The sequence below is a fragment of the Leptopilina boulardi genome, unplaced genomic scaffold (assembly GCF_019393585.1).
Source record: "Leptopilina boulardi isolate dan_hultmark-lab unplaced genomic scaffold, ZJU_Lbou_2.1 LbouV2_310, whole genome shotgun sequence".
Lineage (NCBI taxonomy): Eukaryota > Metazoa > Arthropoda > Insecta > Hymenoptera > Figitidae > Leptopilina > Leptopilina boulardi.
Window position 1 is genome coordinate 1,119,686 of NW_026137875.1, and position 24,993 is coordinate 1,144,678.

Here is a 24,993-nt window from a genome sequence, read left to right on the forward strand (position 1 = left end):
AAACAAATAAAAAGTTATTATAGGCTCTAAGACAAAATATATTTTTATTTAATTCAAATAAATTTTATTTGTCCCAGATATAAACGAAAATGAACGATTTCTTTGCGGGTTTATGATTGTATAGAGAGTATATATTTTACTGATATAAAAATAGTTATTGTTTATAAAAATTGCATAAAAATTGCCATTTTTCTCTATGAATTGAAAGAAAAAAGGTAAAATGTTAAAATAAAAAAAATATTTAACAAAAGATTTTAACTCAACATAATTTTTTTCGAAATGTGTATTTAGATAGTATTTTTTAAAACAAATTTTCTAGTTCATTAATTTTTTTTATTTAACAAAATTTCTATTTATCCGAATTATCATAATAAGAGAATATTTATTTAATAGATAAATTTGATTATTTTTATGATAAAAACCGTAGAAAGATAAAAACAATTTTTTTTTTTTGGGTAAAATATGCAAAAGTTTTCCAAAAGTGTACAGGATATAAAAATGTATTTCAACAACTTTCTTCTAAAATTTTTTGAAAAATTCTGCACATTTTACTAAAAAAAAAAAAAAAATTTGGTTTTTTTTTATGGTTTCTACCATGAAAATTAAAATTGGGAATATTTTCGCAATAATTTTTTTATATAATAATTGTATATAAAGTCGTGATAAAAAATTCATCCATTTAGCCATTATCTATAAATTTACGCCCACTTTATGATTAATGAAATTTAATAATACAGCATCTGGTTTATATATTATAAATTATATTAAAAGTCAATTTATAATTCAGATTGTAAATTCTCATGTTTGTACTTTAGTGTAAGATAATTGAAATAGGAATTAAATGATTTATCATTATTTTACAACTACAACATAGTTTTGTGTATTATAATTTTCTAAAGGTGGATAAATACTTTGCTGAAGCCCCATGGTCACCTTAATGTACGTAGGGTTTCTCAGATGAACGTTCTCGGTTTTCTCGAGTGGAACAAGGGTGGCAAGATAAAATCAGTCTACAGCCAAAGAACCACACATTGTTCTAGGCTTGTTAAACAAGATATTTCTAAAAGAAAAAATACGATAAAAATATAAGAGAGAACTCATTCTCTAAAACTCTTTGCCTTAATAATAAAAAAAAAAAATAGAAAAGTACATAAAGGGCGTTTCTTTCTTTTTTTTTTCTTTAATTTTTTTAATTTTGATAAGAATCATGTACCTACCGTCAACCGGGACCGCCGAGTAATAAATTCAAAATAATAATATTTTTCTGTAAAGTTTAGAATTTTGATTAAGCATAAAATTTTTTTTTGATTTTCGTACCCGAAATATATAATAGCTTTGGTTAACAATACATAAATTTTAGGAATTTAAAAAAAAAGAACACAAAAAAAAATTGGAGAGAAAAAACTGTTTAAAAAAAAACTAAATAAAAAACTAAAAAATACATAAATTTTACGAATTTGAAAAAAAGAACACAAAACAAAAAATTGGAGAGAAAAATCCGTTTTTAAAAAAACTACAAAGTTCATGGGAAATTGTAAATTAAATGAAAGAAACCATTTGTTATAGAAATTGAAAAAAAGCAAGAAAAAATAGAGAATTTTGTCCCATTTGAAAAAATATTTGAACATTTTAATTTACAAAAAAAAAATAAATAAATAAATTAGAATTAAAGATGAAAATAAAATTTACAAAAAAAGAACAATTTTAGTTCTTAAAACATTTTGAAAAAAATTCATGATTTATTAAAAAAGAATAAAATTTCGTCAATTCCAGGCTATTTCTCTATAAATTAAATTAACAACTATTTCTTGCTTTTCACAGTTAGTAGACACGCAGAATTGAAGAATAAATAAATTAAAATTTTTTTTCATGAACTTAAAGAAGAATCTGAAACAAAAAATGGAAAAAAATTATTTTGAAAAAATTACATACGAAAATTTTATAGAAATGAAAGATATATTAAAAAATCCAAAGAAAAATAAAAAAAAAAAAACGATAATTTTTATAACTTCCAAGAAAAGTCAATTTAATAAAAAATAATTGAAAAAGAATATAAAGGACGAGAATTTTATAAAATAAAAAAGAGACTTTTACATAACACAGATGAACAATTTTTTTTTTTTTTCTAATAAAATTCGCAAAAATTCTTCAAAAGTATGTCCACGACACGACTAAATAGTTTAAACCATTTTTTTTATAAATTAAAAAAAATTGAATTAAGCATAAAACGAAAGAATTGCTATTTTCATACTATAAAAGCCTTGTTTGACGGTACACATAAATTTTAAGAATTTAAAAAAAAGAATCGGTGAAAAAAATCGTTTTAAAATATGACAAACGTCGTAGAAAAATGTAAAAATTTAAAAAACAGTTTTTGGAATTGAAAAAAACGAGAGAAAATCGAGAATTTGGTCTTCATTGTAAGAATTTTTTATTTTTTTTAGGAATTTTCGAAAAAAAAATGTGAATTTGAGTGGAAGAAAAAAGTTACAGACAAATACAAAATTTTAATTACTTATATCTTAAAACATTTTTGAAAAGAAATTACCGAATTTTTGAAAAATTCTTCGTTAATTCTCAGTTTTTTTTATTCTATTAATTAAATTCTCAGTTATTTCTTACTTTTTCTTTTTTTCTTGCTCATAAAATAAAATGAGAATTTGGGCAAAAAATTGCAAAAAAAAATGTTTATAAAAAAAAATTGATTAGGAGAAAAAATACGAAAATTTTACAGAAATAGGATAATAAAAAATTTTAAAAATTGAAATAAATATCGAAAATTTTTAGGACTTTCAAAAAATTCAATTCGATAAAAAAAAAATTTGAAAAAAAATAAAAAGCACGACAATTTTATAAAATGAAAAACAAAATGTTTACATACCTTAGATAAAAAAAAAATTTTCTAATAAAAATTAGAGAATATCTTCAGAAGTATGTCACGACTAAATAGTTTAAAACATTTTTTTTTATAAAATTTAGAATTTTCCTTAATCAAAAAACAAAGAAAAAAATTTCGTTTTTCGTACCATAAAAGTCCCAGTTAACGGTTACGAAAGTTGTAAAAATTTTAAATAAAAATATAATACATTTAATAATTGCTTTCTAAGGATAATATTTCTATATTTTAATTTTTATAAAAATTTATAATTCCATAAAAAAAAAATAAATTTCAAATATTAATAAAATAAAAGGTGAATTTGAACAAAAAATTGAGAAAAAAAAATTTTTTGAGAAAGGAAAAAAATACGATAAAATAATTTTTTTTATTACGTTTTATCACAAATTTTGATTTAGTTAATCTGTTTTAAACAAGATAATTTTGAAGTTTGAATCTTTTGATAATTGAAATTTTCATAACAGGAATTCTCAAGTTTGCTTAAGCACTTGAAAGTTATATATTGATGAGTATAGCAAGCACTTTATAATAGCTTCTCGTTGTTCGGTATATATTGTTTCGAAAAGGGATATTTAATTTCGAACAGGTTGCATCGTTATGTATCATCTCCCTAATGCATAATATCCTTATTATAACGTCAATATAACACACCTTCCTGTAACTGTATATATTTGAGACGTGTAATTTTAAACCCCCATGAGACTCTTAAAATTCCAAACTATATATATATACACGACTTAAAAGCTAGATTATCCCAGCAAAGAGGATTCCTGAAAGATAAACATTCCCCATAGACAACATTCGTCTATATATATTTTATTGGCTACAACATTTTTTTTTTCTCTAATTGGCAAAACATTTCAACTGTTACTTTCAATTGCTAAATTAAATTAAAATTTTCGCTTTTAAATTATTACCGAATTTTTTATAATTTTACATTTAAATTGAATTAATTTTTTCAATTTAGGAATTTAATAAAAAAAAAAATGAAAAAAATAATGGAAAATAAAAATAGGAATAAAGAAATGAAAATTTTTTTAATTTATAAGGAATAAGAAAAACTAGATATTTATAGAAAATTAAAAAATTCACTGGAATGGAAAAAATGAAGGCGAAGTGTCTAAGAAAAAAAATAGTATATTGTTAAATTGAAATTTTATTATTGTATTATATTATTATAATATTGTTATTAATTTTTCTTTAATTAAAATAAAATTTGTTTCAGGAGCAATTGCGAAAGCGAAAAGATGAAGAGGAGAGACAGGAATACATCAATCGTTCACTTCGTGAATCCAAGAAACTTCAGGCCTTGGAAAGTCACGCGACGAGTCTCTCTGGGCAAGAAAATCTTGCCTATGCTCAAGATGAGGTGACTACCGTCGGACGAACTCCCATCACTCCAAGTCATGTCACTCAAGAAGTCGAGGAACCCCCGAGACCACTCAGTGAGTTCTTAGAATTTAAATTAACCCATTTACTTGAAAATCCTTGAGGGCAGTTCGCATCCTTCAGAGTTTTTTTATTTTATTTTATTTTTTTTTAAACAAGTCCTTTTAGTTTTGAATTTTTAAAATAATTTACTTCGATGAAGTTCACAACGTTTATGAGGAACAATTGAAATATATATTTTTAAAAAAATAATAAGTTTTTTCTAAAAATTGTTGATTGAGAAAATGCAAAAAAAAATGATAAATTACAATAATTTGCATAAAAAAATATTTTTTCTTCTAAATCGTTAATCATTAAAGTGAACTTTACCGAAGTTATAATAATTTGGAACTGAAATCAATAAAAACTTGAACAAACTGAAATTCGGATAATTTGAAATTTATACACCAATTAAAATTTGGAGAAATTGATATTTGAATAATTTGAAACTGAAATTAAATAAAAATTTGAACGAATTAAAATTCAGATAATTTAGAGTTTAAATCAATAAAAAAGTTCAATGAAATAAAATTCGGATAATTTGATACTCAAATTAATTAAAATTTAGATAAATTAAATTTCGAATAACTTGACAAAAAAATTCAACATTTGAAATATTTTGAACTTTAAGAGAATGAAAACTTGAACAAAATGAAATTCAAATAATTTGAAACTTAAATCAATCAAAATTTGGATATATTTAAATTCTGCTAAATTGAAAATGAAATAAATAAAAATTCAAAGTAATTAAAATTCGGATAATTTGAAACTATAAAATCAATTTAGAAAGAATGGGTAAAAAAGTTAGTCCAACTGTGTATTTTTATTTATTTTTTTTTTAATTTTTAAATTTTAAAAAAGCTACCGTGAAATTTTAAATAATTTAATTTTTAAACAGTTAAACAATTAGAAATTGAAATTAAATCGCGATTAAAAGTTTTTATGCATAGAAAACGATTTTGATTTAAATGCAATTTCTAATTTTTAAAAATTTAAAAATTTAAAAATTTAAATATTTAAAATTTTTACAGAAACTTGTTTAAAATTTAAATACTCTTTTTTTTAAATACGCAATTGAAATAAACTTTTGTTCTAATTCTTTGTACGATTCTTCCTTAAAATTTGGATAATTTAACACTGAAGTCAATGAAAACTTAAACAAACTGAAATTCGAAAAATTTAATACTTAAATCAATTAAATTTTGTATAAATTTAATTTCGTATAATTTTAAACTCAAATCAATTAAAATTTGGACAATTTAAATTTGAAATAAATAAAAATGTAAATAAAAATTAAATTTCCAATAATTTGAAGTTTAAATCAATTCAAATTTTGGACAAATTGTAATTCGAATAATTTTAAACTGAAATAAATTAAAATTGGAATGAATTAAAATTCGGATAATTTGAAGCTGAAATCAATTAAAATTTGGAATATTTTAATCCTTAAGTCAATTATAATTTAAAAAAAATTTTAATTCGGATAAATTTAAAAATTTTAATCAATCAATATTTTGTTAAATTCAAATTCTGATAATTTAAAATATTTTACACTTTTAAGTCAATTTAAATTTTGGTCAAATTGAAATTCGGGTAATTTGAAACAAAAAAACAATTAAAATTTAGATAATTTTATATTAAAATCAATAAATACTTGAACAAACTTAAATTCGGATAATTTAAAACTGAAAGAAATTAAAAATTCGGAAAATTTGAAACTTAAATAAATTAAAATTGGAACGAATTCGGATAATTTGAAACTAAAATCAATTGTAATTCAGATAATTTGAAACTGAAGTCAATAAAAACTTGAACAAAATGAAATTCGAAAAATTTAATACTTAAATCAATTAAATTTTGTATAAATTTAATTTCGTATAATTTTAAACTGAAATCAATAAAAAGAAATTTGATAATTTGGTACTGAAATCAATCTAAATTGGAACGAATTAAAATTCAGATAATTTTTTCTTCTTCTAAATAATAATTTTTTTTTCAGCTTACGGAGAGGTGGTTGCATCTCTTGAAAGGCTGCAACTTCAATTGCGAAGTATATCCGGGGCTTTGGGAATTTCGGGACCAGGTGTCGAGGCTGAATTGGAAGCAGTTCGAACGCTTTTGGTTCAAAGGCGATTTGCAACTGCTTTGTCGACTCATCACGCCTTGAAAAGTCGATTGAGATCTGGCAAAGTTCTCAAACATTATTCCGAGGATGCATCAACACTAGCTCGAGATGTGAGTATTTTATGATTACAATTCTTGGCTATGTAAGGTTGAATTTATATTCAAAATATATAGAGAAAATGCAAGGTGTTTACTAATCGGGGAAAATGGTATGAATTTCAAATTAGAAATTTATTGTCACAAATGGAAATTTTTTTTTTAAATATAAGAGATTTTAGTATAAATTGTGATTTTTAATTCTGTAATTAAATAGCTTTTCTTTTAAATTGTTAAATATAAAATATTTCTATATTTAATATCAAATTTTTATTTGAATATAAATATTACAGTTTTTTCCCCTAAAAAAAAAAAAAAATGTTTCCAAACATTTTTATCACTGAAAAATCCAATTAATTTTTTTGAGGATAAAAATTAATTTGAATTTTTTAGTGAAGCGAATTTTATAAGATTAAATTTATATTTAATCGAATTTTCGCATCGTCGAATTTTTATTAAAACTAACAAGTTTTATTTTTTTTTTTGCCAAATTTTTCTAGTTCATTGAAATTTTATTTAGCGGAATTTTCATTTGATTGAAATTATATTTTTAACAGAATTTTTTGATAAACAAAATTTTTTATTTATTCGTATAGAAATTTGATTTTTACTATTGAAATTTTTTTATTTAAATTTTTATTAAGACGGAATTAAAGGAACTTTGAAGAGAAATTAACAAATTTTATTGTAATGTATTTTTATTTGCGTCAATTTTTAAATGAAGGAATTTATATTTCACCGGATTATTTTAATTAAAAACCTCAATTTTTTTGATAGTTTTTGATTTGTTAATTTTGGAAGTTTGATAAAAAAAAAAAAAAATTATGTCAGAAGTTAAGAAGCATACGAATTAGAAATTTCTTTATTTAAAAATTCGGCTAAATAAATATCTATTTAAAGTTAGAATTACGTTAAATAAAAAATCCGTTTAAATGAATGTTCTGTAAAATGAAAATCGGTTAAATAAAAATTCTTTGAAATGCAAATTGTTTTAAATAAAAATTCGACTAAGTAGAAATTCGATTAAATAAAAATTTCATTTTAGAAAAATTTTATTAACCATAAATTCTCAAAAATGAAAATTCTGTAAATTATAAAATTTGTTAAATTAAAATTTTACAATTTTGTTAATTTTTTTTTTTAATGAAAATTTTTAAAAACCCATATAGTAATAAATATTATGTAGAAGTTGAATTTTAAAAAATATCATCAAAATTAAAATTTTTAAAGGTATTCATTCATTTTTAATGTACTTTAGAAAACAAATAAAAATTTCAGTGAAAAGCATCATGTAAGAAAAATAATGTTCAATTTTTACATTTTCATTAATTAGAAATTTGATTTTTGTAAAAAATAATTAAATTATAGAATTTTTTGTCTAATTTTTCGTAGCATAATTAAAAATAAACAAAATATTTATTTAACTGAATTTTCATTTTATAGAATTTCTTGTATTTAATAGAACTTTTATTTAGCTGAATTTTCAGAAAATTTTATTTTATAACAAAATTTTTATTTAACTCAATTTTCATTTAAGTAATAGAATTTCTATCAAAACTGAAATTTCTGAAACTTTAATTAAAATTTTCCGGAAAATTTTTATTTTACCAAATTTGCATTTAGTAGAATTATAATTTTAAAATATCAATTTTTTTTCTATTTGATAGAAATTTAATTTGATGAAAATCCAATTAAATTGAAATTAGGTCTTATAAAATTTAATGGAAGTTCAAATTAATTACTTTTAGGAAATGTACGTTTAATCGAAAATTATTAAAAAAAAAAAGAAAATTTTCTTTTCAACTAAAAAAAGAAAGAAATTTATACTAAAAAGTTTGAAAATTTTTCCAAGACTATAAAAATAATATTCACAAATACAATAAGTTTATAGACATTAAGAAACAATGGATTCTGAGATTTGAATATTTTCACAAGTACGCGTGTAGGCAACGCCTACAATATTTTGCATTTATGAGATAGAAAAGAGAAGAGAAAAATTCCACAATTTTTCTAATAAAATATATAAAGAGGAATTGAAGGTCATTTTCAAGAGAGTTGTTTGCTTAACTTTTTTTTTTTTTTTTTCCTCCTTTTTACTTGTTTGACGTTTTAATTGTCATTTTATACAGTGTGTCGAGGTCCTGGAGCAATGGCAATCATCAATGGCTGCAAAAGCCGCAACAGCGGGGGAAACGATAGCCGCCGCTGAGGAACTAACAGCCTTACTAACTAGTTATGAAATGGAAGGTCTTCTGTTGGCTCACGACTCGATTATCTCCTGTGTGGATGGCTTTCAGGCAAAACATAGTTCCTCCTCACCAAGCAGTCCACCTAGTCCGTCGTTAAGTCTCAGAGATTCTCGTGTAGCTGACAATATCAAGATCATTAGAATAGAAAAAACCAACGAACCTCTTGGGGCTACAGTCAGAAACGAAGGAGAAGCTGTCATTATTGGTAAGTTGTGGTTAACCAACTTCTATATATATATATATATATATACACAGTTGAGAACTTGAAAAGAATTTATATTGAGAGAATAATTTTTCTTCTTTCTTCTTTTTGTTACCTTTAGAGAAACCTAGTTCATTATTTCATGGATCAGAGATTTATGTGAAAATAATAATAATAATATTCTCGTTATTAAAAAATTTACCGATGGAATTTATTATTTTATCTTGTTTAAAGTCAACGAACCATAGTTTCATCAAATAACTAATATACTTGATTGGCATAATGTTTAAATAATTAAAATATAGAATTAATAGAGTTGCCGCAAGAATAAATTTTCCTGACAAAAATGGTTTATTAAATTTTTATGAATTAGAATAGAAATCTTATAATTTGAAATTTGAAAACCTAGTTTTCTATACTACTAGATTTTTTTAGAATTTTTAAGAACAAGGGTCACAGTACTTTTTTTTTCCTTGAAAATAGGTGAATTATTCATCGAAAATATGTGACAAAAAAAAAAACTAGTAATTGATACCAATTAGAGTGCCAAATAACTAATTTGTATCTATTCAAATTTTTTTCATCAATGATCGAGGCATTGATAGTTTAAAATTTTGGATAAATTGAATTTTATATAAATTTCAACTTAAATCAATCAAAATTTGGGTAAATTGAATTTAAAATAATTTAACACAATAATCAATTGTAATTTGGATAATTTGAAACTAATGTCAATAAAAACTTGAATAAAATTAAAATCCGATAATTTGAAATTTAAATCAATTCAAATTTTGTTAAACTCAAATTCAGATAATTGTAAATTAATCAAAATTTAAAATATTTTACACTTTAAGACAATTTAAATTTTGGACTAATTTAAATTCGGATAATTTGAAACTAAAAACAATTAAAATTTAGATAATTTTATATTGTAAATAAAAACTCAAATAAACTAAAATTCGAATAATTTAAAACTGAAATAAATTAAAATTTGAAATGAATTAAAATTTGGATAATTTGAAACGGAAATCAATAAAAATTGAAATGAATTATCATTCGGATCATTTGGAAACAGAAATCAATAAAAATTTTGATAATTTTGGATTAAAATAAGTCTAAAGTGAAACGAACTAAAATTCGGATAATTTGAAACTAAAATCAATTAAAATTCTAATAATTTAAAACTGAAATAAATTAAAATTTGAAATGAATTAAAATTTGGTTAATTTTGGACTAAAATAAGTCTAAAGTGAAACGAACTAAAATTCGGATAATTTAAAACTAAAATCAATTAAAATTCTAATAATTTAAAACTAAAATCAATTGTAATTCGGATAATTTGGGACTGAAATAAATTAAAATTTGAACGAATTAAAATTCGGATAATTTGAAGTTTTAATCAATCAAAATTTTGTTAAACTCAAATTCGGATAATTGTAAAATTAAATCAATCAAAATTTAAAATATTTTACACTTTAAGTCAATTTACATTTTGGAATTATTTAAATTCAGATAATTTGAAACTAAAAACAATTAAAATTTAAATAATTTTACATTGTAAATGAAAATTCAAATAAACTGAAATTCGAATAATTTGAAACTGAAATAAATTAAAATTTGAAATGAATTAAAATTTGAAATGAATTAAAATTTGGATAATTTGAAACGGAAATCAATAAAAATTGAAATGAATTCGGATCATTCGGAAACAGAAATCAATAAGAATTTTGATAATTTTGGACTAAAATATGTCTAAAGATAAAACAAACTAAAATTCGGATAATTTGAAACTAAAAAAATATAAAAAAATATATTTTATATTTATATAAATATTTAAAATAAAATTTAAATATTTTATATTTATATAAATATATATTTATTATATAAAAAAATATAAAAATAATAAAAATAATTTAAAGTTTTAATAAATCAAAATTTGATTAAATTCGAAATTCGGATAATTGTAAACTTAGATCAATTAAAATTTATATAAATTAAAATTCGAATAATATAAAACTTAAATCAATTAAAATTTAGATATTTTTAAACTTAAATCAATGAAAATTTGTACAAATTGAAATTCAACTTAAATCCATAGAATTTTGAATAATTTCAAACTTAAAACAATTAAAATTTTGACAAATTTTGTAATTTGGATAATTGTAAACTTAAGTCAATTTAAATTTGGACAGTTTGAAATTTCGTAATTTTAAGTGTCTATCTATTGAGTTTTCATGTGATTAAAATTATAATTAATAAATTTGTTTTGATAATAAAGATTTATAATTGTTTAAAAGTTGGGATATTTGAAATTTACATTAAAATTTATATTGAATTGAAATTTTGGTTTGAATTGAATCAAATTGAAAATTTATTGAAGTTTGGATAAATTAAAATTTGAATAGATTTAAATTTGGATAAATTGAATTGATGGTTGATTAGAATTGAAAGGAATTTAAATATAGAATAATTAAAATTTTGACCAATAAATATTTCAACTAATTGAAAATTAAAATTTATTGAAATTTGGTATAAATAATTTTTAAATCTATGAAATATTTTGATAAATTGATTCTTGGGTCAATTGAATCATAGAAAAGATGAAAGTCTACAATTTTTTGTTCTTTTAATTAATATAAGCTCAAGGAATGATGAAAAAAAGAATTCTTTTTAAACTTATAAGTTATTTTTCAATTTTCCTGAGTTTAAATTAATGATTTTAGATTGTAAATTTAATTTTTTTTTTAAATATTACATTCGAAAATTATTTGAATTATCGGAAAGGTGAAGAAGGTAAAAACTTTCCCTGATTCTTGTTTTTTCTGATTAAATATTTACACGTTGAAATGAAAATGAACTAAAATAAATACAAAAGTATTGTTAATTTTTAAATTACAATTATATGTAATTTGTTTGATTTTTAAATTGTTATTCCCGTTTGATTTTATTTAAAATTTATTTCAATTTTGGTTTTATTTTTTATGGAAGAAATATTTTGAAGATGATTTTTTTTTTTTGATTCTAGGTCGTGTGGTGCGAGGAGGAGCCGCCGATAAATCAGGATTATTACATGAAGGCGATGAGGTGCTAGAAGTGAATGGCGTCGAAATGCGAGGAAAGAGTGTGAATGAAGTCTGTGACATTTTAGCAGGAATGCAAGGAAGTTTGACTTTCCTAATATTTCCTACACCCACAACAAATTCTAATTCAAATAACAATAAACGAGAAGATAATCAACAGGTAAAATTTTATCATTTTAATGTTGACTATAGTTATACTTTAATCTCAATTTATTTAATATTTTTAAATTCCATTTTTTTAAAAAATAAAATATTAAATTTCAAAATTTAATCAATTTCTTTTAAATCAAATATTAACTAAATTAGATGAAACTAACTTTTGATTAAATATTACATTGAAATTGTTTTTAATTATTAATGGTAGGTATAAATATTAAAAATTAATTAATTTTTAGTTAAGTTAAATATTAATTTATTAACATTAATTTTTAATTGATTACAACGTTAATATTGCAATGAATGAAAAATTTATTCAGATTAAATATTTATATAATGATTTGATAAAATATTTTTTTACTTTGAAATTAAATTTGAATTGTAATTGAATGTAATTTGTAAATTTTTTTGTAAAATAGATACAACATGTGCGGGCACATTTCGACTATGATCCCGAGGAAGATCCTTACATTCCTTGTCGAGAATTAGGAGTGAGTTTTCAAAAAGGAGATGTGCTTCACGTTATTTCACAAGAGGATCCTAATTGGTGGCAAGCTTATCGAGAAGGAGAAGAAGATCAAACATTGGCTGGTTTGATTCCAAGCAAAGCCTTTCAGCATCAGTGAGTATTTTATTTTCATTTTACAATTATTTTCTAATTAACTATAGTGATTTCTCTTCCAATAAGAATAATAATTTTTATTAAGAAAAAAAAGGTAAATAATAAATTAATATTTATGAAATAAAAGAAAGAAATGCAGAATAGAGGAACAGAGTTTTACTTTATTATATTATTAGAAACAAAATTCTTAATTAAAAAGTGTTTTTTTTTGAATTTATTTATACTTTTTTAAAAATACAACTTAAACGATAAAGTTTTGATTAATATCTAATAATAATTACTGTATAATAAATTTATCACTTGGTAAAATTAAAATGAATGTGATTTAAATTGTTTATTCTTACAACCTGACTTGAATTGATTGGTAAATTTTATTAATAATTATTATTATTATTATTATTTTTGTCATAAAAATGATTAAATCATAATTATTTTTATTTATTAATATTGTTATTGTTTCCATTAATTAAATTATTTGACTAATTTTAGGCGTGAATCTATGAAACAAACGATTGCTGGCGATAAGTCAACGGTACGTGGTTCGAAAAAATCCAGTACGTTACTTTGTGCGAGAAAAAATCCAAAGAAGAAAAAACGAAATAAATTTGGTTCGAATTTCAACGACGATGGATATCCTCTTTATGCAACGACAAGTATTGACGGTAAATTATTATTTATTTATTTAAATTAATTCTTTTTTTTTTCTTTTATATAGAGAATTTCTTGGAATTTTCATTGAATTTTTCGTTTCTTCAACATTGTATTTCTGTAGATTTTTTTTTCATTTTATAAAATTCACTTTTTTTGGGAAGTTCTAAAAATTTTCGGTTTTTCTTTGAATTTCTTCGATTTTTTTTTTATTACCTTTCATTTCTCTAAAATTTTCGTAGGTATTTATTTTCTTTCTCAAAAATTAACTAAGAATTTTTCATTAAACCGGGAATTTTATTTAAAATATTTTAAGATTTTAATACAATTTTTCTTTTTTCGTATATTATGTTTTTTTTTTCTTCAAAATTTTTCTTTTTTTTTTTTTTTGAAAATTCCTACAAAGTTTTAAAATTTTTTACAAAATAGGAAAAAATTCTCGATTTTCCCTTTGTTTTTTTTTAGCAACGTGTGTTTTTTTTTGCATTGCAACTAATTTTCTTTTAATAATTATTACAGATTACGACAGCGAAGAGGTGCTTACATATGAAGAAGTGGCCTTATACTATCCAAGAGCGAATCATAAAAGGCCGATTGTGCTCATAGGTCCTCCAAATATTGGTCGACACGAACTTCGACAGAGATTAATGCAAGACAGTGAGCGATTCGCGGCAGCAATACCACGTGAGTTTTATTTATTTTTCTTTTTAATTTACATAAATAATTAATTAGTTCCATTTATTTTTTTTGGGTTAATTTTCTCATATTAATTTTTTCTCTTTTATTTTAGACACAAGCCGACCAAGAAAAGATTCAGAGATCGATGGACAAGATTATCATTTTATATCACGTTCACAATTTGAATCGGATATACTTTGTCGAAAATTTGTTGAACATGGAGAATATGAGAAAGCCTATTATGGAACATCAGTTGAGGCAATACGTTCTGTTGTTAATTCAGGGAAAATTTGTGTTCTAAATCTTCATCCACAAAGTTTAAAAATATTGCGAACCTCCGATCTAAAGCCATATGTTGTTTTTGTTGCGCCTCCAAGTTTAGAGAAATTACGACAAAAACGAATAAAAAATAATGAAAATTTCAAGGAAGATGAATTAAAGGATATCATTGAAAAAGCAAGAGAAATGGAGGATAAATATGGTCATCTCTTTGATATGATTATTATTAATAATGACACAGATCGAGCGTACAATCAACTATTGACGGAAATTAATTCACTTGAAAGAGAACCACAATGGGTTCCAGCATCATGGCTCCAGTAGTGTTAAGATTTTAAATTTAATGAAAAAAAAAAAGAAAAACATGAGCCAGTCTCTACTTACCAAATTTCGGACTGAAATCGCCCAAAAGAAATAAAAAAAAATAAAAAAAAAAAATGATTTCTGTGTTTATAAAATACAATGAAATCAAATAGTAAATAGTGTTTAGAATTTTGCAGTCATATTACTAAGACGCACTATAGACAAATAATGACATCAAGTGGCATGTAATAAACGTCTTAGATTGTACGAAAAAAAGCAAAATATATATATATATATATATAGAAAAAAAAGTGAGCCACCGCCGTTTGCTTCTCAACGTCATCGAAGCATTTTTTGTGTATCTTTTTTCTCAGTCGGCGAGAGCGATTTCTAATTTATAAAAAAAAATAATATCTAATTTATATACTCTTGTTCAAAAAAAAAAAAAAAAAAAAAAAACATGCTTTTGGCACTCGAGTCAAATTTTTGTAATATTTGTTAAACGAACTTTCACCGAGTTATTTCGCACGACCTTTTTCGATTCATCAAAGACATGAGTGATACTCATTTTTCTCTATCTATTAACTCTTTTCTCAGAATCCTGCGTGAAAACAGTCGGTCGGTCTTCTAACTCAATCACATTAAATAAGCCAAATGTCTGTTGTAAACCTAGATTCCGCAAAAAAAAAATAAAAAAAAAAAAAAAAAAAAAAAATTCCCTAAAATTGCAAGGAAAATTATTAACGATTTACTGTTCGCCATAGGCTAATCTCGTGACTGTTTAGAGAAAAAAAAAATCGTGTTTCTATAACGTATAGAATCGTTAATGCAATAGACTTAGCTCGAGTATACTCAAAAAAATAAAAATAAATAAATAAGAACAAAAAAAAGAATGTCAAGTTTGTGGAAAATTTTTTTTTTTAAAGACTAGAACGTCTCTTTTCTCAGCGGTGATTAAGAATGATAATGATACATCGATTGTCGCATCCTTCGCCCACAGTGGGGGGAAAAAAAATGACCATTTTTGGACAAAAATCTCCTGACAAGTCAAATCACAAACAATTTTGATAAAAAATTTTTTTTTTTAATTTAACAAAATCGATTGTTATTTGAGTTGTCAGCAGATTTTTGTCCAAAGTGGGTAATTTTTTTTCCACTATGACCCTCCTCCTTTTTTTATATATATAATTCACATCGTTTGTCGAATCAAAAAAGAAAAAAAAATCCTGAGATAAAATAGGATTTTAATTTTTTACTTTGATCAATGTTAAAAATAATGCACCAAATGCAAGAAATAAATTTTTTTTAAGACTTTTTAAAAAGAGTATCGAAGTCTCTTCTGTTATGCCAGTGTGTATATGTGTGTGTGTGTGCGTGAATTTTCTAAGTTACAGTGACTAAAAACAATGTTAGGATCCTCGTTAGATTGTTTAAGAAAAAAAAAAAAAAAAAAAAATATGCCTTTTTGACTTTCTAGATCCGTATATATATTATATATATATTGAGATCCAGCATTGTGCCAAGAGTTTTAAACGAACATTAACAAAATCAGAAAATGTGCCAAATTTTCATAGTTAACAAACACAATTCAAGATTTGCAAATATGTATCTTGCGCTCAAAGGCACTTTAATAACTCAGCGTGTGTTACTGATTGTAAATATCTGTGCAATTGTATAGAGTTGAAGGAGAGAAGAAAAAAAAAAATAATGGAAATTGTTATCGTTAGATTTATTTTTTTTTTTTCTTTAATTATAATTGTGATCTATTGTCACCATTTTTATTTTTATTATTATATATTATTTTATTATTTGCTATTACATTTAAAGAGTGTACATTAACTATTATTATTATTATTATCATTATTATTATTGATATTGAAACGAGAAGCTACATAGAGATGTATATATTATATATATATATATAAAAAAGTATAAATATATACACATATATATACGCACATGTAAAAGTGTTCTAGTGGAGTAAAAAAGGAATCTCGGTTTTTTTTTTAAATTTGACGTTTTTTTTTTAAGTGCCATCTCAGAATTAAGCACGGAAAATATTTTTTCTTTTCTCTAATTCGAGATATATATAAATATAAACACCGTCCATGTAGTTGAAATGAAAAATCGTTTTTAAATGCGTGAAATTTTGTTTCATAAAAAAAAAAAAAAATTATATTAATTTATTAGGAAGAAAAAAAAATAACTTCACTAGGATACTGACATTTTCACGTATAAATATGATTAATAAAAAAATAAATAAATTGCGAATCGAGTAATATAAGTGGAAACAAATTGAAGGTGGACATTTTTTGAAAGACTTGTGCAAAAAAAAAATATATATATATAGATTCTAATATTGATACGTTGTGTTTTTTGAATAATAGTGTTCGTGGATGCGGGTATCGATGAGTGAAAATTGTGACCCTAACACTTTTTTGATGGTAATGTTCCTCTGAGCAATTTAGCTGTATTTATCCGAAAAAAAAAATGGCAAACTGCTTCGCAGAGGCGAATAGCGATTCTTGATATTGAACTAAGATGATAGTGATGTATATTAATTATATGGTATATATAATTTATAAATCTTTGTTTTTTACCATCACAAAATTCGAAATGTTCACATTGCTTTTTATTTAAATATTGTATATTTATATTATATAAAATTAAATATTATATTTTTGTAAAAGGCAATGGTGAACGTTTCTGTGTGATGGTAAAAAAAAAAAAAGATTTCTGACAACAATAGAGAGGAAAAAAATTGTTTTTATATCATTTTAAAACATAGTTCAATATCAAGTGATAAATATGACTGTACAACCGCGCCGACATTTCACGTTCCACCTCACGTTCTGTTACGAATTCCGTTGAATAAAGGTTATTATAACATTTTTAAGGTCTTTCTCATTCTAATTTTAATATTTTACACACAAAATTTACAAAAAATTAAAATTATTATTACATATTATGGAAATAATTTTTAAAAAGTTACTCAAAAGTCATTTTTATAGGAACTTTATTAAAATTAATGAATTTTTTTTTAGCTTAGGAATATTTTTTTAAAAATTTGAAATTACAGACCTCAAATAAATTGTACGACTTTTTCCTACTTTTTTCAACTTACTTATATAGTAAAAGACAATTTTTTCGACTTATTTTTGAAAATAAAATTAAAAATTAATTAATTTATGAAATTAAAAACAAAATATCTCTGACTTTTTTTTTGTATAGATCTTTAAAAAATTTAATTATTATGAAAATTTGAATCTAAAAAATCTTTGCTAAATTAATTAGATATACTATTTTTTAAATAATTTTAATGAAATTTTTTGAAAAATTCAGTTATTTAAATATTATGTTTCAATTAAAAATTCTCTAAAAATCAATTATTGACTAAAATTCTTTTAAAAATTTTTTCAATTTGAATTAAAAAAATTTTTAATTCAAAATTTCGTGAAGTTTTGATTCATTGGAAAAATATTTTGACTGTAGCTCTTATAAAATTCAATTATTTTTTAAATTTCATTTAAATAATCTTTATAAAGTTAATTATTTTTAATAATTTTAACGAAGTTCTAAAATTCAATTATGTTAAATATTTTTTATCTATTTAATTATAAAATTTTTAAATATCTAATTATTGTCTGAAAGTAAAAAAAAACCTTCTGCAATTTAATTTTACAAAAATTTCAATTAAAAATCTCTTGAAATTCAATTATTTCTAAAAATTATAAATATGCAGATAATATACTTCGAAAACACAATTAATTTCAAAAATTATCTAAAATTCTTCGCCAAATTTATAATTTTCATTAATCAATTTATTTGAATTCAAAAAATTTTTATCAAATTCTTCTAAAATTCAATTATTTAAAAAATTTTTTTTTCAACCATTTCAACATTAAGGCCATGTGGGCAAAGGACGTTTTTTTGTGGTTTGAAACTTTCTCTGAAATAAAAAATGATTTCGGGTTAAAATTTTCAAGAAATGATTTTGTTTGGTACAAGGAATCTCGCTGTTCTATTCATTTACCATAACTTTTATTCAAAAATAATAAAAATAAAGCAATAAATAGTAAAATAATGTATTATATCATATAGTCTGTGTATGCGCCGCCATCTTTGTTTTCATTTTCGTTTGAAAATGCCACTTTTTAAACTTCATTTTTTAATAATTTAACGCAAAAATATGTTTTTTTTCAAGAGAACAGCGATGTGCATTGTACCCAAATCTATCAATCCTAAAAATTTTACGTCAAAATATTTTTTCATTTTAGAGAAAGTTTGGTTTTCGTAAAACACGATTTCCCACATTAGGTCACGTGGGATGTTCCCACATACCCTTAAGGTTATGTGATTGTTTTGTAATTTCACATGTAAATATTATATGCAGTTTTTCTCGCAAAATACTTGATAGATTAAGCTAAAATTTTGTATAGAAAATTCAAAAATAGTATAAAGATTCGTTGTTATGAAATTTTTTGATAAAATATTTATATAATATATATGGCACATGACAACGAATTTTCATACTATTTTTAAGCTCTCCACAAAATTTTAGCTAAATCTATTAAATATTTTGTGAGAAAATCTGCGGAGAATATTTACATGTGAAATCACAACAATCACATAACCTTAAAAAAGTAATTTTCATACTTTTTTATTATTGAAAATTTGTCTGAGTTATTCAATTTTGAAATATTATCTAAATTAAATTTCTTTATACAATTTCCTATACAATTATTCTTATAAGGAATTATTAAAATTTATTTTCAATATCTAATGTATACATAGAAATAAAATATTTATTAATATATTTAATACAATACAATCATAATTATAGGAACTGGCAGACATTTTTAAAGGGTTTTCAGTGCAAATTAAAATTTTGATTCAAAATTCCTTATGTGTACTTTCATATAGCTTTTAAGATTGTAAATTCAGAAAAATTTTGGTTTTTTTTTATCTCTTTTGCTTCTTTTTTTGACCCTGAACCTGCTTGAATACTGAATACAAATTATCTGAGATTCGTGAATGCACGAAGCCATAAAATACGCTTCTTGACGCCTCCATAAGGCATCAACTATTTTTCATTTTTTTTTTTGTTTATAATTATTGTTAATCTAAGTTCTAAAACTTATTTATATATACATATGAAACATTAATTTATGACCTGCTTCTCTTGACCTCATTTTAATAACATTTTCTATTTAGAAATTTGAAAAAGTTTCCATTTACCCTTCCCACTAAAAGAGAAAGAGAAAGGTTCCAATATATATCTATATATTATTGTTTTCTTGCTGATTATTATTATTATTAGGGACCATAAACTATAAACACTAAACAAAGAAGTGAAACTTCACTTCACTTGAATTTATGCTTCTCAATTTCGTTCTCAATTCGCAGCACAAAAAACAAATTCTAATTGGTTACTTACTATCAAACACAACCTCATATCCAATCACAATCGTGTACAATAGCATGGACATTGAACCCATCTTTCATTGTAAAATTACCTTGAAGCGGAAGTTTCACTTTGCACTGTCACGTCAGTAACCTTCCTGCAATAATACGAAGTAGAAGTGAATTTTGCACGTAATATTTTTTAAAGTGATAAAAAAAAATTCATTTAGAATTCAATAAAATTATTGTGGAACCAACTAATTTAATTAAAAACGGCTCCATTACAATTGAATTCAGTGAAAACAATGGCACCTAGACGGCGACCAATTTATCAAGACGAAAATACAACGTCCGATGAAATGAGTGACAGTACGTACCAGCCATTGCAGCCATTACATAAACGCGCAAGGATACGTACAAATAATCATAATAATATGATGGCTGATGAAATTCTACGTGAAGGCGTTGTTGTTAAAAAACGTGGCCGTGGCCCATCAAAACGTCCATGCCTCAATAGAAATGCCCAAATGGCACGTGAAAATCGTCAAAAAAAAAAGGAATATATTGAAAAAATTGAAAATAAATTACAACAATTACAACATGAAAATAAAAATCTCACAACAGTGATAAAACAACAAAATATTGATATAAAAAAATTAAATGCCGATGTTTCATATTTAAAAAGTGTTCTCAATAATAAAAGTAGTATTACAATATTATTGAGATCAATGAATGAAAATTTGGAGAAAATACAACATAATAAAATACAACAAAAAACAACAATATTACATCGACAAAATGAAAATAATAAAGATTCACTTGATTTTGTGCCAGCGGAGAATAAATTATTATTTAACGATGATTATAGAATAAAATTAGAGAATGAAAATGGCAAAATCACAAATAATGACAGCTATCAATTACTTGCTGAAGCATACAGGATGAACAATAATTTATCAAAATCTGGTAAGATTGCAAAAAAAATGGCCCATCCCATTGAATATGATCATAATTATTATACTAGCAAAATTTTATCATCAGCAGATGAGGAGGAAGAATTATTTCACGATACAAGGCAGGAGAAGAATAATTTCAAGAATCATCTTCCAATAACGCCTGACAGTTTAAATGATAAAATAAGTGATGATCATCCATCAACGACAACATTCAATGAAATGGATTTCAATGATTTTTCCAATTTTTCAACAAACAATATTTTCGATGATCTTGGCAAATTTGATGATATGACATTGGATTTTGATCAAGTATCAACAACTTGTGCAACAATTGATGAGGATTTTTTTCAAGGACTCGATGAAAATTCTGGAATTTGTTTACACGTCAATCCAAATAGAGTATCATTGGAATTTTGTTCCTCCTGTCAGATGAATAGTGCAAATCCAATATTAGAATGAGAGCCAAGGATAATGAAGAAGATGAAGAAAAATTCAATTTTTTAATCGAGGGAATCCAAATGGAAATATCTTCGTCGTTTTTTTTTATTCTTTTTCTTTGTCAACGTCATTTTGCTGGATAAAGAAAAATGGAATCTTCAATCTTTTGGATAAAATTTAATGTTCATAACAACAAACAAATGGTCGGTATTGAGTGTTATTTGATAATCAGTATAATTATTTATTTCTAATCACACTGTCATGTTTAATGCATTTTAAAGACTTGAAAGCTTTAGGCTTTTTTTTTTTTGTAATAATAAGTTTTTTTTAGCAAAGTCTAATTTTTTTTTTCTTCTTTTTTTTTCAAACTTGAAAAAATGTAAGTTAAAAGGTTTCAGAAAAATTTCTTTAACAATTTGGAAATTATTATTTCTTTTGAAAAGAAATTTTTCCTTAACTTTTTATTTGTGAAAACAATTTCTTTTTTTTTCTACTAAATCAATTTTTATAAAGATAATAATTTGATAAAAATTAATAATTTTTATAAAATTAATAATTCTTGGAAAATCAATAATTTTCATAAAATTATTTACGTGGAATAATTTTGTTGTTTATTTCCATTTTTATAAAATTAATTCAATTTCTGAAACCTTTTATTGTTTTTAAGTTAACATTTAATTTTAAATAAAATTAAAATAAAATAATTTTATTTTAAATTAAATGTAGAAAAAAATTTTAAAACTGACGAATTTAATGGTTTAATTTAATTTAATTAAAAAGAAAAGTAATTTTAATTCTTCTTGGAAAGAAGAATTTTTTATTGTTATAATTTACATGAAAAAAAAAAAATGTATTGAATTTAATTTGAAAAAAGAAGATATTTTTCAAGTTTTTAATGTAATAAGTTTAAAAAAAAATACGAATGAATGTAAGCATTATATATGTATAGATGTAAACGCGCATAGAATAGTCCTCCGATTCTGTAAAAGATTTTCATTTTTACAGGAGAGAAGCTCTTGGTGCCATGCGGTAACGCTGATATTAAAATAAAAGGTGGGCGTTGCATCTTCGTTTCGAAACAAAAACTTTCTTGTTTCAAAACTAATGCAATTTTGAAATTTTTTTTCGAATTTAATCAATTTTTACTATTATTTAAAATAGTAAATTATACAAAGGTAAACTCAAATGTAAATTAACGTAGATTTTTTTTTTCTTTTTGAAAATTTTATAGTCCAATCGAATTAATAAAATAAAACAAAATATATAAAATAAATATAAAAACAAAAAAAAAGTGAAATTTCCGATTTAAGTTCTAAAAGTAATTATTTTATTCGCCTTAAAACCATATTTTTGGTGTAAAAATAAAGTACCTAATTATTGGTGCGTTTTTTTTTAAACTTGATTAAATTCCGAGTAATTTAAAAAAAAGAACATTGCATACTATGGACAGGAATTGAAAAAATCATCTAATTACAATCATTTGAAAAATTTGGTAAACATTGGAAAGATATTGGAAATTACTGATGTGAATTTTTTTTTTACTATTATTTTTTAAAGAAAAAACTACTTCCTTAGCCAAAGAAAATAACTTAAAAAAAAATTTTACAAGTTCAAAAATAGTAAAAAAAAATTCACAAAAAAAAACCCCTAAATTTTTCCCAGATACAAAAAAAAGCAAAAAAAATTCTATAATTTCAAAAAAAATTTTCTTAGATACAAAAAAAAAAACTGAATTCTTTTTTTTTCAAAAAAACTAAAAAATTTTGAAATTAAACAAAAACTAGGAATTTTTCTAAATTGAGAAAACCTAGAAATAATTTCAAGAAAACTTAACATTTTCAAATTAAAAGAGAAGATAAGAATTTTTCTAAGTTAGGATAAACTAAAATGTTCTTCAAGAAAACTAAATTTTTTTTAAAATATAAAGAAAAAAAAAGTAATTCTAAATTTAGAAAAACTAAATTTTTTTGCCGAGAAAACTAAAAATTTTTAAATACAAAAAAAATTTCTGAGATACATACAAATTAAATTTTGGAAAGAGGAAACAATTTTTTTTTTTGAAGTTTCAGTTATTCGGAGTTTATAGAAATTTTTTTTTTTGTATTTTAGAGAATTTTTCAGTTTTTCTAAACGTAGAAAAAAGATTTTTACTTCTTATTTTTTTGAAAACAACAAATTTTAGTTTTTCTAATCATAGAAATTTTTTTACTTTTTTTGTTGCAAAAAAAATTCCAATTTTTTCATAACTTTGAAGTTTTTAACTTTTCTTTTTTTTGGCAAAAATTTGCCACAGTTCCATTGTTTTTTGCAATTCTTGTCTATTCTTGACACAATTTTTGTCAAATTTAACTCTATTTTGGTTTTATACGCAAGTTTCTTCAGATTTTCATATTCAATCTAATTATTTTTCAAAAAAAAAAAAAAAAAAAAAAAAAAAATGGTTTGAAGAAAAATTAAAACTAATTCAAATGTTTTGGCAAAAAATTCTCTAATTTGAGAAAATCTAAAAAATTTTCTAATTTGAGAAAAAAATGATATATTTTTATAAAATTTTAACTAAAAAATTTTCAAAGCAAAATAAACTGAAAAATTTTCTAAATTCAGGAAAATTAAAATTTTTTTTCCAATAAAACTAAAAATTTACCAACACAAAGAAACTTAAAAAAAAATTCTAAGTTTCGTAAAAGTAAAATATTTAAAAAAGGTTCGGTTATTTTAAATTTAGATTATTTTTCAATTTCGTATTTGAAAAATTTTTCACTTTTTCTGAATTTAGAAAAATTTTTACTGTTTTTTCAATTTAAGGTGTGTTAATCATTTTTTCGAAAAATAATTAGATCAAACACAATAATCGAAAACTTAAAAAAAAACAACACACGTTTCTAACTAAAACTAAAAAATGTAAATTTTTGGTACATTTTTTTTTTTTTGAAATTTGTTTAAATTTCGAGTAATTTAAAAAAGGAGTTCAATGTTTTTGAACTAAAATCTTTTTTTTTTTTAATTACTCGGAATTTCATAAACTTTTTTTCTTCTAAAAAAAATTTTTGATACTAAAAAGTAATAATGTAACAAAAACAAGTAAAAAAAAAGAGTTAGTCTCCTTTTTTAAAAAAAAATTTTCGTATAAAATTACTTTTTGAAATTAAAATATCAAAAAAATTCTAATTTGATTGGACTATCAGTGAAATTATTAATTAAAAAAAAAAAAAATACCAAATTTTCAATTTTACATAATAAAACTGCATTAGATTGTGAACGTAAAGTTTTTGTATCCATATAGTTTTTTAAAAACAAAATGTATGAAAGTGATATTTACGATCTGTTGGAATGTTTACAGTAATCTGCTTGGATGTTGTTTACAATAATGGACATTTCTCGGATCATTAAAAAAAAAAAAAAAATAATAAAAAATGATTATTATGATCAGGTTGC

General features: G+C 22.6%; 2 protein-coding genes across 6 annotated transcripts in view; both read left to right on the plus strand.

Annotated features, from left to right (window-relative positions):
* Nucleotides 1-17,652, plus strand: part of LOC127283756 (protein PALS1) — a 222,585-nt gene extending 204,933 nt beyond the window's left edge. For all 4 annotated transcript variants that reach the window (XM_051308829.1, XM_051308833.1, XM_051308830.1 and 1 more), the window contains 8 exons: nucleotides 4,122-4,341; nucleotides 6,324-6,559; nucleotides 8,674-8,998; nucleotides 12,021-12,235; nucleotides 12,651-12,853; nucleotides 13,343-13,515; nucleotides 14,021-14,185; nucleotides 14,292-17,652. In XM_051308829.1, coding sequence (XP_051164786.1) covers nucleotides 4,122-4,341; nucleotides 6,324-6,559; nucleotides 8,674-8,998; nucleotides 12,021-12,235; nucleotides 12,651-12,853; nucleotides 13,343-13,515; nucleotides 14,021-14,185; nucleotides 14,292-14,782 — 2,028 coding nt within the window. In that variant the 3' untranslated portion in view covers nucleotides 14,783-17,652. The remainder of the gene's footprint in view (nucleotides 1-4,121; nucleotides 4,342-6,323; nucleotides 6,560-8,673; nucleotides 8,999-12,020; nucleotides 12,236-12,650; nucleotides 12,854-13,342; nucleotides 13,516-14,020; nucleotides 14,186-14,291) is intronic.
* A 2,655-nt stretch (nucleotides 17,653-20,307) lies between these two features.
* Nucleotides 20,308-24,972, plus strand: LOC127283760 (putative uncharacterized protein DDB_G0274435). 2 transcript variants are annotated; one of them, XM_051308836.1, is made up of 3 exons: nucleotides 20,308-21,130; nucleotides 21,206-22,611; nucleotides 24,899-24,972. In XM_051308836.1, the coding sequence occupies exons 1-2, from the start codon at nucleotides 20,470-20,472 to the stop codon at nucleotides 21,577-21,579; spliced, it is 1,035 nt and encodes a 344-aa protein (XP_051164793.1). In that variant the 5' UTR covers nucleotides 20,308-20,469; the 3' UTR covers nucleotides 21,580-22,611; nucleotides 24,899-24,972. The 2 variants fall into 2 exon arrangements, with proteins under 2 accessions (XP_051164793.1, XP_051164794.1); XM_051308837.1 differs by having other exon boundaries at nucleotides 21,209-22,611.
* Nucleotides 24,973-24,993: the final 21 nt, after the last annotated feature.

What these genes read in the sequence shown, in the direction of transcription:
- LOC127283760 (XM_051308836.1), top strand. Translation starts at nt 20,470, where the DNA reads ATGGCACCTAGACGGCGACCAATTTATCAAGACGAAAATACAACGTCC. An exon ending in CAATAATTTATCAAAATCTG is followed by an intron (nt 21,131 to 21,205) that starts GTAAGATTGCAA and finishes TTTTATCATCAG; the next exon opens with CAGATGAGGAGGAAGAATTA.